The sequence below is a fragment of the Salmo trutta genome, chromosome 39 (assembly GCF_901001165.1).
Source record: "Salmo trutta chromosome 39, fSalTru1.1, whole genome shotgun sequence".
NCBI lineage: Eukaryota > Metazoa > Chordata > Actinopteri > Salmoniformes > Salmonidae > Salmo > Salmo trutta.
In genome coordinates, this window is record NC_042995.1 from 5,267,968 (window position 1) to 5,293,861 (window position 25,894).

At 45.5% G+C, this 25,894-nt stretch overlaps 1 protein-coding gene across 1 annotated transcript; it reads left to right on the plus strand.

The window, feature by feature from the left end:
- Window positions 1–16,508: 16,508 nt before the first annotated feature.
- On the plus strand, window positions 16,509–25,378 carry LOC115179486 (C-X-C chemokine receptor type 1-like). The gene is made up of 2 exons (XM_029741032.1): window positions 16,509–16,657; window positions 23,887–25,378. Exons 1-2 carry the CDS (start codon window positions 16,651–16,653, stop codon window positions 24,954–24,956), a joined length of 1,077 nt encoding a protein of 358 aa, XP_029596892.1. The 5' UTR covers window positions 16,509–16,650; the 3' UTR covers window positions 24,957–25,378.
- The last annotated feature ends 516 nt before the right edge of the window (window positions 25,379–25,894 follow it).

Genomic DNA, 25,894 nt, shown 5'->3' on the forward strand with positions numbered 1-25,894 from the left:
ATACTGTATATATACAGTATATTTAATACATGCATTACATAGCCTACTACATTACAAACTTGTGGTTGGTCTATTACTAGGAGTAAGAAGGAAAAATGAACGATTTAAATGTGTTTTGTTATCTGACAAAAACACAGAAGGAAGGGGAGCACTTATTTATTTAAGCAATAAGGGGGTGTGGTATATGGCTGTTCTTATGCACGACACAACGTGGAGTTTCTGGATACAGCCCATAGCTGTGGTTTATTGGCCATATACCACAAACACTCGAGGTGCCTTATTGGTAAAAGACCAAGTCCATATTATGGCAAGAACAGCTCAAATAAGCAAAGAGAAACGACAGTCCGTCATTACTTTAAGACATGAAGGTCAGTCAATGCGAAACATTTCAAGAACTTTGAACGTTTCTTCAAGTGCAGCCGCAAAACACCATCAAGCGCTAAGATGAAACGAGCTCTCATGAGGGCCGCCACAGGAAAGGAAGACCCAGAGTTACCTCTGCTGCAGAGGATAAGTTCATTAGAGTTAACTGCACCTCTGATTGTAGTCCAAATAAATGCTTCACAGAGTTCAAGTAACAGACACATCTCAACATCAACTGTTCAGAGGAGACTGCATGAATCAGGCCTTCATGGTCGAATTGCTGCAAAGAAACCACTACTAAAGGACACCAATAAGAGGAAGAGACTTGCTTGGGCCAAGAAACATGAGCAATGGATATTAGACCGGTGGAAATCTGTCCTTTGGCCTGATGAGTCCAAATTTGAGATTTTTGGTTCCAACCGCCGTGTCTTTGTGAGACGCAGAGTAGGTGAACGGATGATCTTCGCATGTGTGGTTCCCAGCGTGAAGCATGGAGGAGGAGGTGTGATGGTGTGGGGGATGCTTTGCTGGGGACCCTTTACTTGCTTAAACAGCCGACCAATCAGCATGTTACCAACCCGTAGTAAACTTCCGGAAAAAATTGTGTTTGACCAGATACAATGCTATTTCACAGTAAACAAATTGACAACAGACTTTCAGCACGCATATAAGGAAGGACACTCAACAAGCACAGCACTTACACAAATGACTGATGATTGGCTGAGATAAATTGATGATTAAATTATTGTGGGGGCTGTCTTGTTAGACTTCAGTGCAGCTTTTTACATTATCGATCATAGTTTGCTGCTGGAAAAACATATGTGTTTTGGCTTTACACCCCCTGCTATAATGTGGATGAAGAGTTACTTGTCTAAAAGAACACAGAAGGTGTTCTTTAATGGAAGCCTCTCAAACATAATTCAGGTAGAATCAGGAATTCCCCAGTACAGCTGTTTAGGCCCCTTGCTTTTTTCTATCTTTACTAACGACATGCCACTGGCTTTGAGTAAGGCCAGTGTGTCTATGTATGCGAATGACTCAACAGTATACATGTCAGCTACTACAGCGACTGAAATGACTGCAACACTTAACAAAGAGCTGCAGTTAGTTTCGGAATGGGTAGCAAGGAATAAGTTAGTCCTAAATATTTCCAAAACTAAAAGCATTTTATTTGGGACAAATCATTCACTAAACCCAAAACCTCAACTACATCTCGTAATGAATAATGTTTAAATGGAGCAAGTTGAGGTGACTAAACTGCTTGGAGTAACCCTGGATTGTAAACTGTCACGGTCAAACATATTGATACAACAGTAGCTAAGATGGGGAGAAGTCTGTCCATAATAAAGCGATGCTCTGCCTTCTTAACAACACTATCAACAAGGCAGGTCCTACAGGCCCTGGTTTTGTCGCACCTAGACTACTGTTCAGTAGTGTGGTCAGGTGCCACAAAGAGGGACTTTGGAAAATTGCAGTTGGCTCAGAACAGGGCAGCACGGCTGGCCCTTAAAAGTACACGGAAAGCTAACATTAATGACATGCATGTCAATCTTTCATGGCTCAAAGTGGAAGAGAGATTGACTTCAACATTACTTGTTTTTGTAAGAGGTGTTGACAAGCTGAATGTACCGAGCTGTCTGTTTAAAATACTAGCACACAGACACCTATGCATACTCCACAAGACATGCCACCAGAGGTCACTTCACAGTCCCTGAGTCCAGAACAGGCTATGGGAGGCGCACAGTACTACATAGAGCCATGAATACATGGAACTCTATTCCACATCAGGTAAATGATGCAAAGCAGTAGAATCAGATTTAAAAAGCAGGTACAAATACACCTTATGGAACAACGGGGACTGTAAAAAGACACACACAAAGGTACAGACACATGCATATGCACACATTGTGATATTGTTGTATGGTGGTACTGAACATTTTGTGTTGTGGATATGTGGTGGTGTAGAGATGTTATATGATGTACTGTTTTATCTTTAGCTCATTCATTACAAACATAGTTCACTGTTTTATCTTTTGTTTTATATGTAATGTTGGATCCCAGGAAGAGTAGCTGTTGCCTTGGCAGCAGCTAATGGGGATCCCTAATAAATGCAAATACACTGTCAGCGATTTATTTAGAATTCAAGGCACACTTTACCAGCATGGCTACCACAGCATTCTGTAGCGATATGCCATCCGATCTGGTTTGTGGGACTATCATTTGTTTTTCAACAAGACTATGACCCAAAACACACCTCCAGGCTGTGTAAGGGCTATTTGACCAAGAAGGAGAGTGATGGAGTGCTGCATCAGATGACCTGGCCTCCACAATCACCCGACCTCAACCCAATTGAGATAGTTTTGGATGAGTTGGACCGGGGAGAGATGGAAAAGCAGCCAACAAGTGCTCAGCATATGTGGGAACTCCTTCAAGATTGTAAAAGTATTCCTCATGAAGCTGGTTGTGAGAACGCCAAGAGTGGGCAAAGCTGTCACCAAGGCAAAGGGTGGCTACTTTGAAGAATCTAAAATATTGTAATGAACACAAGGGGAGACAGAGTGCTAGTTTCATTCGCCGGGTGCAGAAGGTGTTTATTGCAAAAGACCACAGGAGGAGGCAGGTAGCTGTGTCCAGGGGCAGGCAGGTCATACACAGGGTGTCCAAAAGGGCAACAGTACAGGCAGGGAAAAGGCTAGTAACGTAGTCTGGGAGATCAGGCAATAGGTAGATAACAGGAAATCCAATAGGCTAAAGTACAGGCAGGGAATAGGCAAAAACTATCATACACAGTGCGCTCTGAAAGACATGTGTCACAAAACAAACAATACCTCACAGTGATGGGGTGCAAAGAACTGAACTAAATAGTGTGTGATAATGACATTCAGGCGTGTGAAAAGGTGATTAGAATTCAGGTGATTGGGATCTGGAGTGTGAGCTGGAAAGTGAGCTGCTTTCAGGGGATCTACGTGTTTGAGGGTGTGAGTTGGAAGCTGACGTTACAAATATAAAATATATTTTGATTTGTTTAACACTTATGGTTACTACATGATTCTACATGATGTGCTATTTCATAGTTTTAATGTCTTCACTATTATTCTACAATGTAGGACTGGTACTGTATACAGTATATAAAATGAATGCATGCTATATGTAGGCTTATGCAAATGAATGCAACTTCATGTATCCAAGTGTCTATCTCAAACAAAATTAATAAAGATAAACAGACATTTTTGGTTGAGGACAGCCATCTGGTTGATGACTGCCATATTTTATAACTGAGGAAACAGTTATAAAATGTAACAGTCAATAGTAGGGGTTCATATGGTTGATTTGAAAATACGACAATCCGAGTAGCATGGCCTAGCTAGAATGAGGAGTCATGTGTAGCCAATACTACCCCCACATTAAACATAATTTTATGGGCAAGGATCTTCTGATGGTACAGTCCGCCACAATTGTTGCAACCTCTATTACTAGCCTGTTCAACCTCTCTTTTGTATCGTCCGAGATCCCTAAAGATTGGAAAGCTGCCGCGGTCATCCCCCTCTTCAAAGGGGGAGACACTCTGGACCCAAACTATTACAGACCTATTTCTATCCTACACTGCCTTTCTAAAGTCTTCGAAAGCCAAGTTAACAAACAGATCACCGACCATTTTGAATCCCACCGTACCTTCTCCGCTATGCAATCTGGTTTCAGAGCGGGTCATGGGTGCACCTCAGCCACGCTCAAGGTCCTAAACGATATCATAACCACCATCGATAAAAGACAATACTGTGCAGCCGTCTTCATCGACCTGGCCAAGGCTTTCAACTCTGTCAATCAATTCTTATTGGCAGACTCAACAGCCTTGGTTTCTCAAATGACTGCCTCGCCTGGTTCACCAACTACTTCTCAGATAGAGTTCAGCGTGTCAAATCGGAGGGCCTGTTGTCCGGACTTCTGTCAGTCTCTATGGGGGTGCCACAGGGTTCAATTCTCGGGTCGACTCTTCCCTCTGTATACATCAATGATGTCGCTCTTGCTGCTGGTGATTCTCTGATCCACCTCTACGCAGACGACACCATTCTGTATACTTCTGGCCCTTCGTTGGACACTGTGTTAACTAACCTCCAGATGAGCTTCAATGCCATACAACTCCCCTTCCGTGGCCTCCAACTGCTCTTAAATGCAAGTAAAACTAAATGCATGCTCTTCAACCGATTGCTGCCCGCACCCGCCCGCCTGACTAGCATCACTACTCTGGACGGTTCTGACTTAGAATATGTGGATAACTACAAATACCTAGATGTCTAGTTAGACTGTAAACTCTCCTTCCAGACTCACATTAAGCATCTCCAATCCAAAATTAAATCTAGAATCAGCTTCCTATTTCGCAACAAAGCATCCTTCACTCATGCTGCCGAACATATCCTTGTAAAACTGACTATCCTACCGATCCTTGACTTCGGCAATGTCATTTACAAAATAGCCTCCAACACTCTACTCAGCAAATTGATGTAGTCTATCACAGTGCCATCCGTTTTGTCACCAAAGCCCCATATACTACCCACCACTGTGACCTGTATGCTCTCGTTGGCTGACCCTCGCTTCATATTCGTCGCCAAACCCACTGGCTCCAGGTCATCTATAAGTCTTTGCTAGGTAAAGCCCCGCCTTATCTCATCTCACTGGTCACCATAGCAGCACCCACCCGTAGCACGCGCTCCAGCAGGTATATTTCACTGGTCACCCCCAAAGCCAATTCCTCCTTTGGCCGCCTTTCCTTCCAGTTCTCTGCTGCCAATGACTGGAACGAATTGCAAAAATCACTGAAGCTGGAGTCTTATATCTCCCTAACTAACTTTAAGCATCAGCTGTCAGAGCAGCTTACCGATCATTGCACCTGTACACATCTGTAAATAGCCCACCCAACTACCTCATCCCTTAATTGTTTTTTGTTTTTTTGCTCCTTTGCACCCCAGTGTCTCTACTTGCACATTCATCTTCTGCACATCTATCACTCCAGTGTTTAATTGCTAAATTGTAATTATTTCACCACTGTGGCCTATTTATTGCCTTACCTCCTTAATCTTATTACATTTGCACACACTGTATATAGATTTTTCTATTGTGTTATTGACTGTACTTTTTTTATCCCATGTGTAACTCTGCGTTGTTTGTGTCGCACTGCTTTGCTTTATCTTGGCCAGGGCCCAGTTGTAAGTGAGAACTTGTTCTCAACTGGCCTACCTGGTTAAATAAAGGTGAAAAAAACTGTTCCATTAAATGATGCTTCCCATCAGATCATAACTATAAATATGTGCCTGCCAGATACTGCTGTGACACCTTGTTGTCCTCTCTCTATGTGCACATCACTGCAGCCGACCCACAATCCAGAAATGCCTTGTCACGTCCTGACCAGCAGAGGGCTTAATTGTGTTAGTTTTGGTCAGGATGTGGCAGGGTTTTTGTGTGTGTTAAGTGTTGTGTTGGTGATTGGACTCCCAATTGAAGGCAGGTGTGTTGAGTTGCCTTTGATTGGGAGTCCTATATAGTAGTGTGTGTTTTTCTTTGGGGTTGTGGGTAATTGTTTCTTGTTTAGTGTGGTTGCACCTGACAGGACTGCTGGCTGTGAGTTTCCTTGTTTTTGTATAGTGGTCGTTCTAATTAAATTGAAGGATGAATATTAACTCTGCTGCATTTTGGTCCATTTCTGAAGACAGCTGTGACATGCCTTGTCTAGATATTTGTAAGATTTGGAAGACTGGTTTCAGAATACAATTATCCGAACATTCTTATAGTTCAGCTGATTCCCTCATAAATATCTTACAGTCAAGTCATATACTTGCTATCATTTAAAACAGCAACCCCGTCTCAATCAACTCACGACTAACTCAATCCACTATAACTCAGTCCACATCTGCATTGCTTGCTGTTTGGGGTTTTAGGTTGTGTTTCTGTATAGCACTTTGTGACATCTGCTGATGTAAAAAGGGCTTCATAAATACATTTGATTGATTGATAATATAGACTGAGTGTAATGGTTACGTTTAATGAGGAGACACAACGTTTTATTTCAAGTAATTAATTACATGACATTATTTCCTACTGTCATGACGTTGCCCTCTTTGGGTACAGCGAGCACCATCCCCTCTCTCTGCACCATCCCCCTCTCTCTCTCTCTCTCCTACACCCAGGCTGCTGTTAGGCAGGCCGTAAATTCCTGGAGGAGATTCTTCCTCATGGCCAGACAGTATAAAGAGAGAGTGAGTTTTCATAGAGAGAACAAATGAACAACAGAACTTGAGAACTGAACAATATTCATTTTCTGGAGAATGTATAAAAGGTCGGTGAAGTAGCCAGCTATGATCTGGTCCGTTCGGTACAATTTTGTGAAACTCATGAGAGACAATACAGCCACATTACCATAACCCTGTTTATACAAGAGTCTCAGTTGTGAGGCTTGCATCTAATTGTGGTATAAAATGAATGAGTAAAGATGAAACTATTTCTGAAATGATGTGATGCTATGTAATGATGTTAATGTGAGAGAATTGTATTTCTGTTTAAAGTTTCACTAAGTCATTGGCACGCCCCCAGGAGCACAGACAGGACCTGGCGTCATGGGACAGCCCTTTTCTATGTTCCGAATAAAACCCCCACCCGGGGTTTCCCACTAGAGACCATGCTTCTCTCAATTACGAGAGGGCTAAGGTTTGAGTAGAGACCATGCTTCTCTCAATTACGAGAGGGCTAAGGTTTGAGTAGAGACCATGCTTCTCTCAATTACGAGAGGGCTAAGGTTTGAGTAGAGACCATGCTTCTCTCAATTACGAGAGGGCTAAGGTTTGAGTAGAGACTATGCTTCTCTCAATTACGAGAGGGCTAAGGTTTGAGTAGAGACCATGCTTACCTCAATTATGAGAGGGCTAAGGTTTGAACCCATTGCTGAATTCTTAACCATACCACGTGGTTAAACTCTGAGACTATCTAACCGACAGAATAAGAACAAATCTATTCTATAACAACATTGCTGAATGTTACTCTGAACTATCCATTCTAACCACGGCAGAGAGAGAGAGGGCGGACAAACTCTCCAACAGAAATGAACTTTCCAATAGAGATCAAGACGACAAACTGAGCGTAAATATATACATTGATTGCCATTATTCCCGAATGAGTGAGCGTTCATGTGCAAAGGATTAGCATTTCAATTGTTATAATTATCAACTTTGTAGTGTCTTTTATCTCAGTCGACCCCCACTTCCCTTTTGTCCACCAAGCCGCCATGCCGGTTTATCCCACTAGGGCACATTCCCCTATAATTTCCTGTAACCATATCTACTTGTTTGTTTGTGCATTTCTGTGATTATTTAGTTAGTTAATAAATAAATGATTTAAGACAATTGATGTATGGATGACTCATAGTGAAGACTGGGTTCATGCAGATAACCAACAATTTACAACGTTTGGAATGAGACTAACGTGAGGTAAAGAATAATTCATCATTAATTAGAAAACTAATTGATCAGATATTAAAATATCTGAAAGTTATATTAGGAAAATTATAACTCTGTAATCTGAATATTTTCCTTGGTGCCCCGACTTCCTAGTTAATTACATCTACCTGATTAGTTAATCACGTAATAATAATTACAGAGAATTGAATTGGATTCTTGGGTGTGGGCTATGGATCCAATCATTTTCCTTCCCCATCTATCTCCCCTCATCTCCCCTCCCTCAAGTCCTCACTGTTGGGCAGACCAGAGGAATCTCAATTCAAGTAGGGACAGGCCTACCGCTCAAGAAGGTGAGAAGGAATATAAAATGAGGCCCAAGAAAGTGAAAAACAGTAAACAAAAGTCTATCTTCACTTAAACCCATTGCAGGTAAGGAAAACCACAGGGTCCACTCAGAATGTTTATCAATCAATCAATGAAATGCATTTGTAAAGCCCTTTTTACATCAGCCGATGTCACAAAGTGCTATAGAGAAACTCAGCCTAAAACCCAAACAGCAAGCAATGCAGATGTAGAAGAACGGTGACTAGGGAAAACTCCCTAAAAAGGCAGGAACCTAGGATGAAACCTAAAGAGGAACCAGGCTCTGAGGGGTGGCAAGTCCTCTTCTGGCTGTGCCGGGTGGAGATTATAACAGTACATGGCCAAGATGTTCAAACGTTCATAGATGACCATCAGGGTTAAATAATAATAAGAATCACTGTGGTTGTAGAGGGTGCAACAGGTCAGCACCTCAGGAGTAAATGTCAGTTGGCTTTTCATAGCTGAGCATTCAGAGCTTGAGACAGCAGGTGCTATAGAGAGAGAGAGAGAGAGAGTTAGAAAACAGCAGGTCCGGGACAAGGTAGCACGTCCAGTGAAAAGGTCAGGGTTCCATAGCCGCAGGCAGAACAGTTGAAACTGGAGCAGCAGCACGACCAGGTTGACTGGGGACAGCAAGGAGTCATCAGGCCAGGTAGTCCTGATGCATGGTCCTAGGGCTCGGGTCCTCTGGGAGGGGAGGGGAGGGAGAGGGAGAGATAGAGAATTATAGGGAGCATACTTAAATTCACACAGGACACCGGATAAGACAAGAGAATTACACCAGATATAACAGACTGACCCTAGCCCCCCGACACATAAACTATTGCAGCATAGATACTGGAGGCTGAGAGAGGAGGGGTCGGGAAATACTGTGGCCCCGTCCGACGATACCCCCAGACTGTGCCAACCAGGCAGGATATAACCCCATCCACTTTGCCAAAGCACAGTCCCTATTCCACTAGAGGGATATCCGCAAACCACCAACTTACTACACTGAGACAAGGCTGAGTATAGCCCACGAAGATCTCCTCCACGGCACGAACCCGAAGGGGGCGCCAACCCAGACAGGAAGATCAGGTCAGTGACTCAACCCACTCAAGTGACGCACCCCTCCTAGGGACTGCATGAAAGAGCACTAATAAGTCAGTGACTCAGTCCCTGTAATAGGGTCAGAGGCAGAGAATCCTAGTGGAGAGGGGAACCATCCAGGGATTACAATCTGTTGTAGGTGTTAACTGCTTTCAATTCCCTTTATTCTCCTGGTTAGGGATTAGATAATATATACATAGTCCTTGGATTAGGGCCTATGTGTTATTTATTTGTATTCTCCCCAATTTTGATCTTGTCTCATCGCTGCAACTGCCCAACATGCTCGGGAGAGGCGAATGTATCCTCCGAAACATGACCCGCCTAACCGCGCTCCTTAACACCCGCCAGCTTAACCCGGAAGCCAGCTGCACCAATGTGTCGTAGGAAGCACTGTTCAATTGGGGACCGGGGTCAGCCTGCTGGTACCCGGCCCACCACAAGGAGTCACTAGGGCACGATGAGCCAAGTACAGCCCCACCGGCCAAACCCTCCCCTCACCCGCACGACGCTGGGCCAGTTGTGCGCCGTCCTATTGGACTCCCGGCCGGTTGTGGCACAGCCCGGGAACGAACCCGGTTCTGTAGTAACGCCTCTAGCCCCGCTATGCAGTGCCTTAGACCGCTGCACCACGGGCCTGTGTTTTAGCACAGCAGGGGAAAGAGACCCATTACCCCGTATGGACCATGACCTCCTAGACTGGTAGGCTACACTTCAAGAAGCTTCTTACCACTTTTGCATGAGAGTATCCAAGTCAGAGACTGTAGAGAATTCCTCTCAAGCAGTAGCTGTCTGTCAAACATGCATATTTGAACTGTAATTTGTTTGTGAACAGCCTCTATTTTGGGATAGCCACCTATCAAACAGGTCAGTTTATTTTTGTTCTCAAAACAATTCTTTACTGCTATATTGTCCTTTGATAATGGATTCCTTGAGCCACTGAGACAGACAGGGCATTAGTGTTACGCAGAGTGGAACCCAAGAACAGACTCAGACAAGGGGACTGGGATGAAGTAACCAAGGTATTTATTTAAACACGGGGGAAGATGGAGTGCAGGCCAGGGGAAGTTTGGGTGGGTTGCAGGAAACCAGGTGCGGAGGCTGAGGCTGGAGCGAGAGGGGTTGGGACAGGGTAAGCAGGTCCGGAGGAGAATCCAAGGGAGTAGTGTCATGATTCTCTAAAGCAGAACCCAGAAGCCGACCAGGACAAGGTGAGTAAAATGAAGGTGAGTATTTATTTACAGAGTCAAGGTGAAAGCAGAATAATCCAGGAGACGGAGCGGCAGCGGAGGTGAGTTGATGAGAGTGAATAGGTGATGTCACAGAAGCCACCGACGACCAGGCAGGGGGGGGTGAATGTTCCGGGAGAATGACTGTAGACAGAGTAAACGAAGGTGAGTAACTGGTAAAAAGTACAGAACAACAAAACTAACTCTAGTGACTTGAGGCTGATACGCTGACACAACATACTGTTCATTGCTAATGATCCGGCAGGGAATGGATGTCAGGTCAGAGCTTATAAAGTGAAGAGGTGATGATCAGGACCAGGTGTGCAGATAGCTGATGAGATGCAGGTGCGGGTAATCGAGAGATCTCCCGCCTAGCTTCGTCGCCTGGCAACCAGACAGGGTGCATTCAGGAACCTCAGAAAACAGACTCCAAAACAGAAAACAGTCAGCTTAGGCAGAAAACAGACTCAGGAAGCGGGATTCATTACAAGTAGTAGAGTGGGGATTTCCAGGACAGAGTAGCAGGATGACGAGACGTGGAACTGGAGACAGGGACTAGAGTCAGAGCGGGCAGAACTATAGTGGAGAGGAAAACACTGTCAGGCAAGGAAAACAGGCACACCATGATCTAATCGTAACAAACGGCTAAAAGCGTACACTGACTGAGCAGAGATTACGATCTGGCAGTGTGGAAGTGGCAGGACTGAGTATTTGTAGAGGTCTTGATTATGGAACAGATTGAAGCTGGTGGGGATCTGCTCTGACTCCAGCACACCTGTCTCCTCCCACACAATCACACACACAGGGAGAGAGAGAGAGAGAGAGAGAGGGAGAGAGTACTGGGGGAGTGGTGGCAGGTCAAGGAGACACAGGATGAGCAGTAGAGGGCGTTGCAGGGGCAGATGTGACAATTAGTTTAATGATTGAGGTGATGTCATTGAAAGAACAGGTGTTTTATTATTGCTTATTGGTGGTTACCTGGTCTGTGGTCCCACAGGTATGACACGCTAAGCGTTTGATTATAAAGCCAATCGGCCCTAGACTCAATAGTACAGAATTCAGTTCTTCTCTTATTTTCTCAAGACTTGGACATGTTTTCTCTCTCACACATGTACACTCTCTTCCTCACGCAAACACGCCAAATATGTAGGCTCCACATTCTATAGCTAGCAAATGTTCCTCAAATCTAACAACACAGGAGCATGCTTTTGTTCACAATTTCCTTGGATAATATCCTGTTGGGGCTAGGGGGCAGTATTTTCACGGCCGGATAAAAAACGTACCCGATTTAAACTGGTTACTACTCTTTTCCAGAAACGAGAATATGCATATAATTCATATATTTGCATAGAAAACACTCTAAAGTTTCTAAAACTGTTTGAATGGTGTCTGTGAGTATAACAGAACTCATATGGCAGGCCAAAACCTGAGAAGATTCCATACAGGAAGTGGCCTGTCTGACAATTTCTGGGCCTTCTGTTGCCTCTCTATCAAATATACAGTATCTCTGCTGTTACGTGACACTTTCTAAGGCTTCCATTGGCTATCGGAAGGCGCCAAAAAGTGGATTGGGGTGTCTGCTGTCTCTGGGCAAGGTTCAGGAGCTCTGTTTGTGAGTAGTCAGCCTAGTGGCTCAGAGACAGGAGATGCGCGGGCACGAGACTACTCCATTTTTTTCTTCACCTGTTTGAATGAATACAAGGTTGTCCGGTTGGAATATTATCGCTATTTTACGAGGAAAATTGCATAAAAATTCATTTTAAACAGTGTTTGACATGCTTCTAAGTACGGTAAAGGAACATTTTGAATTTTTTTTGTCACGAAATGCACCCGCGCGTCACCCTTCAGATAGTGACCTGAACGCACAAACAAAACGGAGGTATTTGGATAATAACTATGGATTATTTGGAACCAAAACAACATTTGTTGTTGAAGTAGAAGTCCTGGGAGTGCATTCTGACGAAGAACAGCAAAGGTAATCCAATTTTTGTAATAGTAATTCTGAGTTTACTGAGCCTCGACGTTGGCGAGTGTCTGAATAGCTAGCAGTGATGGCCGAGCTATGTACTCAGAATATTGCAAAATGTGCTTTTGCCGAAAAGCTATTTTAAAATCTGACACCGTGATTTCATAAAGGAGTTCTGTATCTATAATTCTTAAAATAATTGTTATGTATTTTGTGAACGTTTATGCTGAGTAATTTAGTAAATTCACCGGAAGTTTTCTGTGTGTATGCTAGTTCTGAACATCACATGCTAATGTAAAAAGCTGTTTTTTGATATAAATATGAACTTGATTGAACAAAACATGCATGTATTGTATAACATAATGTCCTAGGAGTGTCATCTGATGAAGATCATCAAAGGTTAGTGCTGCATTTAGCTGTGGTTTTGGTTTCTGTGACATATATGCTTGCTTTGAAAATGGCTGTGTGATTATTTTTGGCAGGGTACTCTCCTGACATAATCTAATGTTTTGCTTTCGCTGTAAAGCCGTTTTGAAATCGGACAACATGGTTGGATTAACGAGAGTCTTATCTTTCAAATGGTGTAAAATAGTCATATGTTTGAGAAATTGAAGTTATAGCATTTTTGAGGTATTTGTATTTCGCGCCACGCGATTCCACTGGCTGTTGAATAGAGTGGGACGCTGACGTCCCACGTTTCCCATTGAAGATAACAATCATTACATAATTCCATAAAAAGTTGATGAGTAGACTACAGTAGGCCTACAACAGACTACAGCTAGTAGACTACATTTGAAGATGCTGTCCTGTAGCGTCCTATAAAAATGACAGGCTGAGAGACAAAAATGCTCGAGATCTGTATCTTATTGTTCACAAAGGTGTATCTTATTGTTCACAAAGGTGTAATATTCATTGTTAATAATGGTGGACATGGTACTTTGGTCAACGTTTTGGGCTAGTGGCCTTTCTCAAGACAAGATGTATACATAATGAATGATTCCTCTCTAGGACCTCTTGGGGGAGCACCTCATTGACTGTGAGAATGGTGTCATGACGTTGCCCTCTTTGGGTACAGCGAGCACCATCCCCCTCTCCCTCTCTATACCCCCTTCACCAGGCTCTGTAAGAGAGGTCGTAAATTCCTATGAGGAGACCCTCTCCTCATGGCCACAGTATAGAGAGAGAGAGTGAGTTTTCATAGAGAAGACAAAGGAATTTCTTCCACCTCACAGAACTGGAGAACCGAACGACATTTATGTTCTGGAGAAGGTATAAAAGATCGGTGAAGAATCCAGCTACGAACTGGTCCGTTTGGTACAATTTTGTGAAACTTATGAGAGACAATACCGCTACATTACCATAACCATGTTTATAGAAGAGTCTCAGGTATGAGACTTACATCTAATGGTTGTATAAAATGAATGAATAAGGATGAAGCTATTTGTGAGATGGTGGGATGTGTTGTGTCTTTGGCATCATTGAAATGGAAGACATGTTTATCAAATAACTCTCTGTAATTATTATTACGCGATTAAACTGATTAATCGTGTAACTGTAATTAACTAGGAGGTCGGGGCACCAAGGAAAATATTCCGATTACAAAGTTATAATTTTCCTAATATAACTTTCAGATATCATAATATCTGATCTATTAGTCTTCGGATTAATGATGTATTCTTTACCTCGTCAGTCTCATTCCAAAAGTCGTAAATTGTTGGTTATCTGCACGAACCCAGTCTTCACTATGAGTTGTAAGGTAGCCCACTAGGGAACATTCCCCTATGATTTCCTTGTAACCATATCTACTGTTTGTTATGCATTTCTGTGAATTACTTAGTTAGTAAATAAAGGATTTTAAGACAATTGATGTATGGATGAATCATAGTGAAGACTGGGTTCGTGCAGATAACCAACAATTTACGACGTTTGGAATGAGACTGACGTGAGGTAAAGAATACGTCATTAATCAGAAGACTAATTGATAAGATATTAAAATATCTGAAAGTTATATTAGGATAATTATAACTTTGTAATCTGAATATTTTCCTTGGTGCCCTGACTTCTTAGTTAATTACAGTTACACGATTAATCAGTTTAATTGCGTAATAATAATTACAGAGAGTTATTTGATAAATGAGTCTTCAGTTTTAATGATGCCAAAGACACGACAATGGTGTGTTTGTGTGTGTGTGTGTATTTGACAAATAGGAAGATGATAGGGTGACAACTTGGCCTGGCCAAAAACATACATCACAATGTACTCAGGGCAGTGCCCTCTCAGATAGTGAAACTCATAGAATGCTTTGTAGAGTAAAGGGGAAAAGAGGCAGTTCAGAACACTCTAGCCAAAGTTCTCTTGGTAACTGATTATGTTTCTGAACAACTAGGGAGTTGTATTTTAAACAAGATACACAGTATCACCAAGATCATGGCATGTATTTTATCAATTGAAGATATATTGTTGTCGCAAATGTGTTTGTTGACCATTGATATCTGCAATATTCTTGTCTACTTTTTTGTGTGTGCTCATTGCTTGAGAACAAAATATTTCCACATTCTAAGAAGCTTTACACTTGATGGACCTGAGGAGCATAATGTTGTAAGGTACCCAGCCATCTTACCTCACATCCTTCCCTGTACAAAGAGTTTGCAACACTGACCAAAGACCACAGTGTCTTCTGCAATATGACAGTAATTGACGTTCATGCAATTTGAGCATATCACGTAAGTGACACTTAGTGGACAGGACCTTGACATGGTGTAATGTAGGTCACAGGGATGTTAATGACAGACATGTAGACCCTCTCATCCCACAGCAGCTCTACCCAAGATTACCATTATTCTCTGACACCTTAACAATAGATATCACTTACTGACAAACTCTATGTTTTGTTTATTTGTGATCGTTTGTGTGTTTGTGTGTGTGAATGCCCACATTTATTGCCACTTTGTGGCTGGGGGGAATTTTCTCTGTACAGGTGGTAGTTCGCAGCCTCAGTTACTTGTTTAGGAAGTAGTTGAAATGTTCTCTGGTGAATATTTTGTTTGGTTATATCATGTATTAAGGTAAGACCCAAGTGCAGACTGTGTGAAGTAACAATGTTTAATGTAACAACAGGGGCAGGCAAACGACAGGTCAAGGCAGGCAGGGGTCGATAATCCATAGTAGGAGCAAAGGTACAGGACGGCAGGCAGGCTCAGGGTCAGGCAGAGTTCAGTAATCCAGAGAGGGGCAAAGGTACAGGTTGGCAGGGGCAGGCAGAGTGGTCAGGCAGGCGTGCTCGGAGTCAGGACAGGCAAGGGTCAAAACCAGGAGGGCGAGAAAAGAGAAACTGGAAAAAGCAGGAGCTGAGACACAAAATGCTGGTTGGTTTGAACAAACAAGACGAACTGGCACAGAGAGACAGAAAACACAGGTATAAAGGGGGTGGAGACAAGCACAAGGACAGCTGAAACAGATCAGAGCGTGACATGTTAGGCCAAGCAGAGGAGCAATGGATCATAGCCGCAGTTGTACTGGACTAACGTGTGTGTAACTATTAGTCCCATTGGTGCTCATCTTAAAGTGGTACTCCAGTCTCATTTTCATCTCATTTAACACCTGATTTACTTAACAAAAGGCACACCTAAATAGATGGTCCAGGCATGTCACATGTCATGAGGATGGCATAACACATTCTCATCAGACCAACTCCTTCAAGTTTGCAGCCTATAAAACACTATTTTGCTTAAAGCATATTTTTGTACCCTTTAGTGTGTGTATTTGACTGTGTTTATACTTGGGATATTGCTTTAAAAACGGTAAAAGTTCAAAAATCACTGGAGGATGTCTTTAAGTGAAGATGTCTCAAAGACAAGAGCATCAGAAGTTAAAGGCTAGTCTTTCTCTGTCTGTCTCTATCTTACCGTAATATATTTAGTAATGTGCTCTCAGATCCACCAACAGCTGACAGAAAAGGTAACTGGCTAAAAAGTTCCAAAAAGCTGTAAAACTTATCTTTTTGATAATTCAATGAAAAAGTGGAGTGTATAACTTTCATTTTTGATCATTGAGGAAGCAGAATTTGAGGCTGACAAATGACGCATGTGCAGTGACACAATATTGTTCTCTAAACAGGATGTCTTGACACTTCCATCCCAGCTGTGATGTCTTCAAAACAGTGGCAATTCCCTCTTCATTATCATAGAGCTGGATGCAAAGATGACAGGTGAGAACCTATATAGTTTGTAGAATACTCATTAAATTCGGATGGAGGGATGGATTTGGGTGGATGGATGGATGGGTTTGGGTGGGTGGGTGGATGGGTTTGGGTGGGTGGATGGATGGATGGGTTTGGGTGGATAGATGGATGGATGGATGGATGGATGGGTGGGTGGATGGATGGGTTTGGGTGGATGGGTTTGGGTGGATGGATGGGTTTGGGTGGATAGATGGATGGGTTTGGGTGGATGGATAGAGGATGGGTTTGGGTGGATGGATGGATGGGTGGGTGGGTGGGTGTATGGGTTTGGGTGGATGGATAGATGGATGGTTTGGGTGTATGGATGGATGAATGAATGGGTGGATGGGTTTGAGTGGATCGATGGGTTTGGGTGGATATATGGATGGATGGCTGGATGAATGGGTTTGAATGGATGGATGGATGGATGGATAGGTTTGAGTGGATGGATGGATGGCTGGATGAATGGGTTTGAATGGATGGATGGATGGATGGATGGGTTTGAGTGGATGGATGGATGAGTTTGGGTGGATGAAGGGATGGTTTGGGTGGATTGATGGGTTTGGGTGGATGATGGATGATGGATGGGTTTGGATAGATGAAGGGATACGTTTGGATGGGTTTGAGTGGGTGGATGGATAGGTTTGGGTGGATGGATGGATGGATGGGTTTGAGTGGGTGGGTAGATGGGTTTTGGTGGATGGATTGATGGATGGATGAGTGGGTGGATGGGTTTGGATGGATGGATGGGTTTGAGTGGATGGGTGGGTGGATGGGTTTGGTAGATGATAGATGGGTTGGGATGGATGGAGTGGTTTGAGTGGACGGATGGATGGGTGGATGGATGGGTTTGAGTGGATGGATGGATGGATTTGGGTGGATTGATGGATGAGTTTGGGTGGATGGATGGATGGATTTGGGTGGATTGATGGATGAGTTTGGGTGGATGGATGGATGAGTGTGGGTGGATGGATGGGTTTGGGTGGATGGATGGGTTTGGGTGGATGAATGGATGAAGGGATGGGTTTGGATGGATGGATGGGTTTGGTTGGATGGATGAGTTTGGGTGGATGGATTGATGGGTTTGGGTGGATGGGTGAGTTTGGGTGGATGGATGGATGGGTATGGGTGGATGTATGGATGGGTGCGTGGATGGGTTTGGGTGGATGGATGGGTGGGTTTGGGTTGATGAATTTGGGTGGATGGATGGATGGGCTTGGGTGGATGGAGGGGTGGATGGGTTTGGGTGGATGAATGGGTGAAGGGATGGGTTTGGATGGATGGGTTTGGGTGGATGGATGTGTTTGGGTGGATGGATTGATGGGTTTGGGTGGATAGATGACTTTGGGTGGATGGGTTTGGGTGGATGGATGGATGGGTTTGGGTGGATGTATGGATGGGTGCGTGGATGGGTTTGGGTGGATTGATGGGTTTGGGTGGATGGATGGATGGATGGATGGGTTTGGGTTGATGGATGGGTGGATGGGTTTGGGTGGATGAATTTGGGTGGATGGATGGATGGGCTTGGGTGGATGGAGGGGTGGATGGGTTTGGGTGGATTGATGGGTTTGTGTGGATGGATGGGTGGATAGGTTTGGTAGATGGCTGGATGGGTTTGGATGGGTGGATGGATGGATGGATGGGTTTGGGTGGATGGATGGATGGGTTTGGGTGGATGATGGATGGGTTTGAGTGGGTGGATGGATAGGTTTGGGTGGATGGATGGGTGGGTTTGAGTGGGTGGGTGGATGGATGGATGGATGGGTTCTGGTGGATGGATAGATGGATGGGTGGGTGGGTCAATGGATGGGTTTGGTAGATGATGGATGGGTTTGGATGGATGGATGGATGGATGGGTTTGAGTGGATGGGTGGGTGGATGGGTTTGGTAGATGATGGATGGGTTGGGATGGATGGATGGGTTTGAGTCGATGGATCGGTGGATGGATTTGGATGGGTGGATGGATGGATGGGTTTGGATGGATGGGTTTGGGTGGATGGATGAGTTTGGGTGGGTGAATGGGTTTGGGTGGATGGATGGATGAGTTTGGGTGGTTTGATGGATGAGTTTGGGCGGATGGATGAGTTCGGGTGGATTGATGGGTGTGGGTGGATGGATGGATGAGTTCGGGTGGATGAATCAAATCAAATCAAATGTATTTGTCACATACACATGGTTAGCAGATGTTAATGCGAGTGTAGCGAAATGCTTGTGCTTCTAGTTCCTACCATGCAGTAATATTTAACAAGTAATTCAACCTAACAATTTCACAACAACTACCTTATACACACAAGTGTAAAGGAATGAATAAGAATATGTACATATAAATATATGAATGAGTGATGCCCGAACGGCATAGGCAAGATGCAGTAGATGGTATAGAGTACAGTATATACATATGAGATGAGTAATGTAGGGTATGAAAACATTATATAAAGTGGCATTGTTTAAAGTGGCTAGTGATACATTTAATTACATCAAGATGGCAAGATGCAGTAGATGGTATAGCGTACAGTATATACATATGAGATGAGTAATGTAGGGTATGTAAGCATTATATAAAGTGGCTAGTGATAAATTGATTACATAATTTTTTACATTATTAAAGTGGCAAGAGTTGAGTCAGTATGTTGGCAGCAGCCACTCAATGTTAGTGATGGCTGTTTAACAGTCTGATGGCCTTGAGATAGAAGCTGTTTTTCAGTCTCTCGGTCCCTGCTTTGGTGCACCTGTACTGACCTCGCCTTCTGGATGATAGCGGGGTGAACAGGCAGTGGCTCGGGTGGTTGTTGTCCTTGATGATCTTTTTGGCCTTCCTGTGACATCGGGTGGTGTAGGTGTCCTGGAGGGCAGGTAGTTTACACCCGGTGATGCGTTGTGCAGAACTCACTACCCTCTGGAGAGCCTGACGATTGAGGGCGGAGCAGCTGCCATACCAGGTGGTGATACAGCCCGACAGGATGCTCTCGATTGTGCATCTGTAAAAGTTTGTGAGTGTTTTTGGTGACAAGCCGAATTTCTTCAGCCTCCTGAGGTTGAAGAGGCGCTGCTGCGCCTTCTTCACCACGCTGTCTGTGTGGGTGGGCCATTTCAGTTTGTCTGTGATGTGTACGCTGAGGAACTTAAAACTTTCCACCCTCTCCACTACTGTCCCATCAATGTAGATGGGGGCTGCTCCCTCTGCTGTTTACTGAAGTCCACGATCATCTCCTTTGTTTTGTTTTGAGTGTGAGGTTATTTTCCTGACACCACACTCCGAGGGCCCTCACCTCCTCCCTGTAGGCCGTCTTGTCATTGTTGGTAATCAAGCCTACCACTGTAGTGTCGTCTGCAAACTTGATGATTGAGTTGGAGGCGTGCATGGCCACGCAGTCGTGGGTGAACAGGGAGTACAGGAGAGGGCTGAGAACGCACCCTTGTGGGGACCCAGTGTTGAGGATCAACGGGGTGGAGATGTTGTTACCTACCCTCACCACCTGGGGGCGGCCCGTCAGAAAGTCCAGGACCCAGTTGCACAGGGCAGGGTCGAGACCCAGGGTCTCAAGCTTAATGACGAGTTTGGAGGGTACTATGGTGTTAAATGCTGAGCTGTAATCGACGAACAGCATTCTTACATAGGTATTCCTCTTGTCCAGATGTGTTAGGGCAGTGTGCAGTGTGATGGCGATTGCGTCGTCTGTGGACCTATTGGGGCGGTAAGCAAATTGGAGTGGGTCTAGGGTGTCGGGTGGAGGTGATATGGTCCTTGACTCGTCTCTCAAAGCACTTCATGATGACGGAAGTAAGTGCTACAGGGCAGTAGTCATTTAGCTCAGTTACCTTAGCTTTCTTGGGAACAGGAACAATGGTGGCCCTCTTGAAGCATGTGGGAACAGCAGACTGGGATAAGGATTGATTGAATATGTCTGTAAACACACCAGCCAGCTGGTCTGCGCATGCTCTGAGGACGCGGCTGGGGATGCCGTCTGGGCCTGCAGCCTTGCGAGGGTTAACACGTTTAAATGTTTTACTCACATTGGCTACAGTGAAGGAGAGCCCGCAGGTTTTGGTAACGGGCCGTGTCAGTGGCACTGTATTGTCCTCAAAGAGAGCAAAGAAGTTGTTTAGTCTGTCTGGGAGCAAGACATCCTGGTCCGTGACGGGGCTGGTTTTTCTTTTGTAGTCCGTGATTGACTGTAGACCCTGCCACATACCTCTCGTGTCTGAGCCGTTGAATTGCGACTCCACTTTGTCTCTATACTGACACTTAGCTTGTTTGATTGCCTTGCGGAGGGAATAGCTACACTGTTTGTATTCGGTCATGTTTCCGGTCACCTTGCCCTGATTAAAAGCAGTGGTTCGTGCTTTTAGTTTTGCCCGAATGCTGCCATCAATCCACGGTTTCTGGTTGGGGAATGTTTTAATTAATAGACGCTGTGGGTACAACATCACCGATGCACTTGCTAATAAACTCGCTCACCGAATCAGCGTATTCGTCAATGTTGTTGTTCGACGTTATGCGGAACATATCCCAGTCCATGTGATTGAAGCAGTCTTGAAGCGTGGAATCCGATTGGTCGGACCAGCGTTGAACAGACCTGAGCGCGGGTGCTTCCTGTTTTAGTTTCTGTCTATAGGCTGGGAGCAACAAAATGGAGTCGTGGTCAGCTTTTCCGAAGGGAGGGCGGGGGAGCGCCTTATAAGCGTTGTGAAAGTTAGAATAACAGTGATCTAGGGTTTTGCCAGCCCTGGTAGCACAATTGATATGCTGATAGAATTTGGGGAGCCTTGTTTTCAGATTAGCCTTGTTAAAATCCCCAGCTACAATATATGCAGCCTCAGGATATGTGGTTTCCAGTTCACATAGAGTCGAATGTTCTTTCAGGGCCGTCGATGTGTCTGCTTGGGGGGGAATATACACGACTGTGATTATGATCGAAGAGAATTCTCTTGGTAGATAATGGGGTCGGCATTTGATTGTGAGGAATTCTAAGTCAGGTGAACAAAAGGACTTGAGTTCCTGTATGTTGTTATGATCACACCACGTCTCGTTAATCATAAGGCATACACCCCCGCCCTTCTTCTTACCAGAGAGATGCTTGTTTCTGTCGGCGTGATGCGTGAAGAAACCAGGTGGCTGTACCGACTCAGATAGCGTGTCTCGAGTGAGCCATGTTTCCGTGAAACAAAGAACGTTACAGTCTCTGATGTCTCTCTGGAATGCTACCCTTGCTCGGATTTCGTCTACCTTGTTGTCAAGCGACTGGACATTGGCGAGTAGTATGCTCGGGAGCGGTGCGCAATGTGCCCATCTACGGAGCCTGACCAGAAGACCGCTCCGTCTGCCCCTTCTACGGCGCCGTTGTTTTGGGTTGCCGGCTGGGATCCCATCCATTGTCCTGGGTGGTGGACCAAACAGAGGATCCACTTCGGGAAAGTCATATTCCTGGTCGTAATGTTGGTGAGTTGACGTTGCTCTTCTATCCAATAGTTCCTCCCAACTGTATGTAATAAAACCTACGATTTTCTGGGGTAACATTGTAAGAAATAACACATAAAAAAACAAAATACTGCATAGTTTCCTAGGAACGCGAAGCGAGGCAGCCATCTCTGTCGGCGCCGGATGATGAAGGAATGGTTTGGATGGATGGGTTTGGGTGGATGGATGGATGAGTTTGGGTGGATGGATGGGTTTGGGTGGATGGATGGGTGAGTTTGGGTGGATTGATGGATGAGTTTTGGCGGATGGATGAGTTTGGGTTGATGGTTGGATGGGTGTGGGTGGATGGATGGATGGATGGATGAATTTGGGTGGATGAAGGGATGAAGGGATGGGTTTGGATGGATGGGTTTGAGTGGATGAGGGATGGGTTTGGGTGGAATGGATGGGTTTGGGTGGATGGATGGATGGGTTTGGATGGATGGGCTTGAGTGGGTGGATGGATGGGTTTGGGTGGATGGATGGATGGGTTTGAGTGGGTGGATGGATGGATGGTTTTGGGTGAATGGGTGGATGGATGGGTTTGGGTGGGTGGGTGGAAGGATGGGTGGGTTTGGGTGGGTGGATAGATGGGTTTGGGTGGGTGGTTGGTTGGATGGATGGGTTTGGGTGGGTGGATGGGTGGGTGGGTTTGGGTGGGTGGATGGATGGGTTTGGGTGGGTGGATGGGTTTGGGTGAGTGGGTGGGTGGGTGGATGGGTTTGGGTGGGTGGGTGGGTGGATGGATGGATGGGTTTGGGTGGGTGGGTGGATGGATGGATGTGTTTGGGTGGGTTGATGGATGGATGGGTGGGATTGGGTGGGTGGATGGGTGGATGGATGGATGGGTTTGGGTGGGTTGATGGATGGATGGATGGATGGGTTTGGGTGGATGGATGGATGGTTTGGATGGATGGATGGGCTTGAGTGGGTGGATGGATGGGTTTGGGTGGATGGATGGAAGGAAGGTTTGAGTGGGTGGATGGATGGATGGGTTTGGGTGAATGGGTGGATGGATGGGTTTGGTTGGGTGGGTGGAAGGATGGGTGGGTTTGGGTGGGTGGATAGATGGGTTTGGGTGGGTGGTTGGTTGGATGGATGGGTTTGGGTGGGTGGATGGGTGAGTTTGGGTGGGTGGATGGATGGGTTTGGGTGGGTGGATGGGTTTGGGTGAGTGGATGGATGGATAGATGGATGGGTATGGGTATGGGTTTGAGGGTGGGTGGATGGATGGATGGGTGGGTGGGTGGGTGTGGGTGGGTGGGTGGGTGGATGGATGGATGGGTTTGGGTGGGTGGGTGGGTGGATGGATGGATGGGTTTGGGTGGGTTGATGGATGGATGGATGGGTTTGGGTGGGTGGGTGGGTGGATGGATGTGTTTGGGTGGGTTGATGGATGGATGGATGGGTTTGGGTGGGTGGGTGGATGGATGGATGGATGGGTTTGGGTGGGTTGATGGATGGATGGATGGATGGGTTTGGGTGGGTGGGTGGATGGATGGATGGGTTTGAGTGGGTTGATGGATGGATGGATGGGTTTGGGTGGGTGGATGGATGGATGGGTTTGGGTGGGTGGGTGGGTGGATGGATGGATGGATGGGTTTGGGTGGATGGAGGACGGGATGGATAGATCTATAGAAATAAATGTACAGAATATCTGTTGACTGAATAAGAAGTTTAGATAGAATAACAGTATAAGACTAAGTGATCATATCATAAAAAGATCCCCACTGACTACTGTTTTCCCCATCTCCAACAGAGCTAGAACAATCATACGTCCTGGACTATGATTACAATTCAACCAACGACTCCTATTACTTCAACATCACCTCCTTTGACCTGAACTCTAACACCTTGTCCTGTGCAGCTCAGCCCCTGGGTCCCAGTGCCGTCATATTCCTGTGTGTCCTTCACATCGCCATCTTCCTGTTGGCTGTTCCTGGTAACCTACTTGTGGGGCTCGTGATTGGCTTCAGTCAACAGTCCCTGACCCCATCCGACGTCTTCCTGTTTCACCTGACTGTAGCCGACGGGCTGCTGGCTCTGACCCTGCCCTTCTGGGCTGCTGCCACGCTCCACGGCTGGATCTTTGGTGACTTCCTGTGTAAGTTCCTCAGCCTGGTTATGGAGGCTAGCTTCTACACCAGCATCCTGTTCCTGGTGTGTATCAGTGTCGACCGCTACCTGGTGATCGTTCGCCCCGCCAAGTCCCGTAAGGGCCGCCGAAGGGCCTGCAGATGGTACGCCTGCACCTTCATCTGGGCTCTGGGGGGCGCCCTCTCTCTCCCTGCCCTCTTCAACGACGCCTTCAAGCCTCGCGGCGGTGGGCCGACGAGGTGTGCTGAGCGCTTCGACCTCGACAGTGCCACCCACTGGAGGCTCGCTACTCGCGGCCTACGCCACATCCTAGGGTTCCTGCTCCCACTAGTAATCATGGTGGCGTGCTACAGCATCACCGTGGCCCGGTTGCTGCAGACGAGCGGCTTCCAAAAGCACAGGGCCATGCGGGTCATCATTGCCGTGGTGTTCGCCTTCCTCCTGTGCTGGACGCCGTTCCACATGACGGTGATCGTCGACACCCTGATGAGGGCCAAGCTGGTGCGCTTCGACTGTGCTGAGAGGAACAGGGTGGACCTGGCCCTCCAGGTCACCCACAGCCTGGCCCTGGTCCACAGCTTTGTTAACCCAGTGCTGTATGCCTTCGTGGGGGAGAAGTTCAGGGGGAACCTGGGTGCCCTGGTCAGGAAGTCACGGGGACCAGAGAGGGGGTCGTCGTCTCGATTTAGCAGGTCCACATCCCAGACCTCAGAAGGGAATGGACTGTTATGATTGATCTGGCAGGTTGTCCCCACATTACTTTGAATCAGGGTTGGGGTCATTTCCATTTCAATTCCACTCAATTCAGGAAGTACTCTAAATTCCAATTCCAATTCTCTTCAATGCTTTTCAATGAGGACATTTTTAAAATCTAAATTGGAGTTTGGTTCACTTTCTGAACTGACTGGAATTGAAATGGTATTAACTCCAACCCTGCTTTGAATAACGTACAAGATTGTCCCTTTGTAACATATTGTAGCCTAACATTCCTTGCCTGACATTGAATATGTGCTGGCACTATCCAGCTGCAGACTCAGATCCTGTATGTATGTGTTCTTTAATGTCCCTCCATATGCTAATGCCCCTGGTGTCTGTACATGTATATAATGCCCTCTGTTGTCTGTTGTATTTGGTAATAAATCCCCTGTGCTGTTGTTGTTTGTCCAAAGCTGCTTGATAAGACACAAGACACATTTCCTCAAAGGGAATAATGACAATAAACTCAACTCTAAATCTTTCAACACTCCAGAGTCAAAAAACAACAGAAGTTACCTTCCAGTCAGGGGCCAGCAGATGTATTTTAGGTCTCAGGCAAGCTATCTCACCATACATAGTTCAAAAGGCTATATTTGGCTCCCTTCTAGTGTTTGGTATTAAGAAGGCCCTACAGCCGGTTTATTACCCATATGTTCTATCTGTTATTACCAAACAACTTTTACCCCCATTCACCAGCAGAGGGCAGTCATTACATGGGTCTGAATGGGGATGCCAGCTCTGACTCTGCACCATAGGCCTCCTGATTAGCTAGCTGGTGAAGACAGCCATAATGAGGTCACTACTATTTGAAAGCTGCCCAGAGTATGTCACAGTTATGGTATTGGACCGGTCTTCTGTTTGGATGATGTGGATAGGGAGTGGTGAGAGGGAAGGAAGTAAGGAAGGAAGTAAGG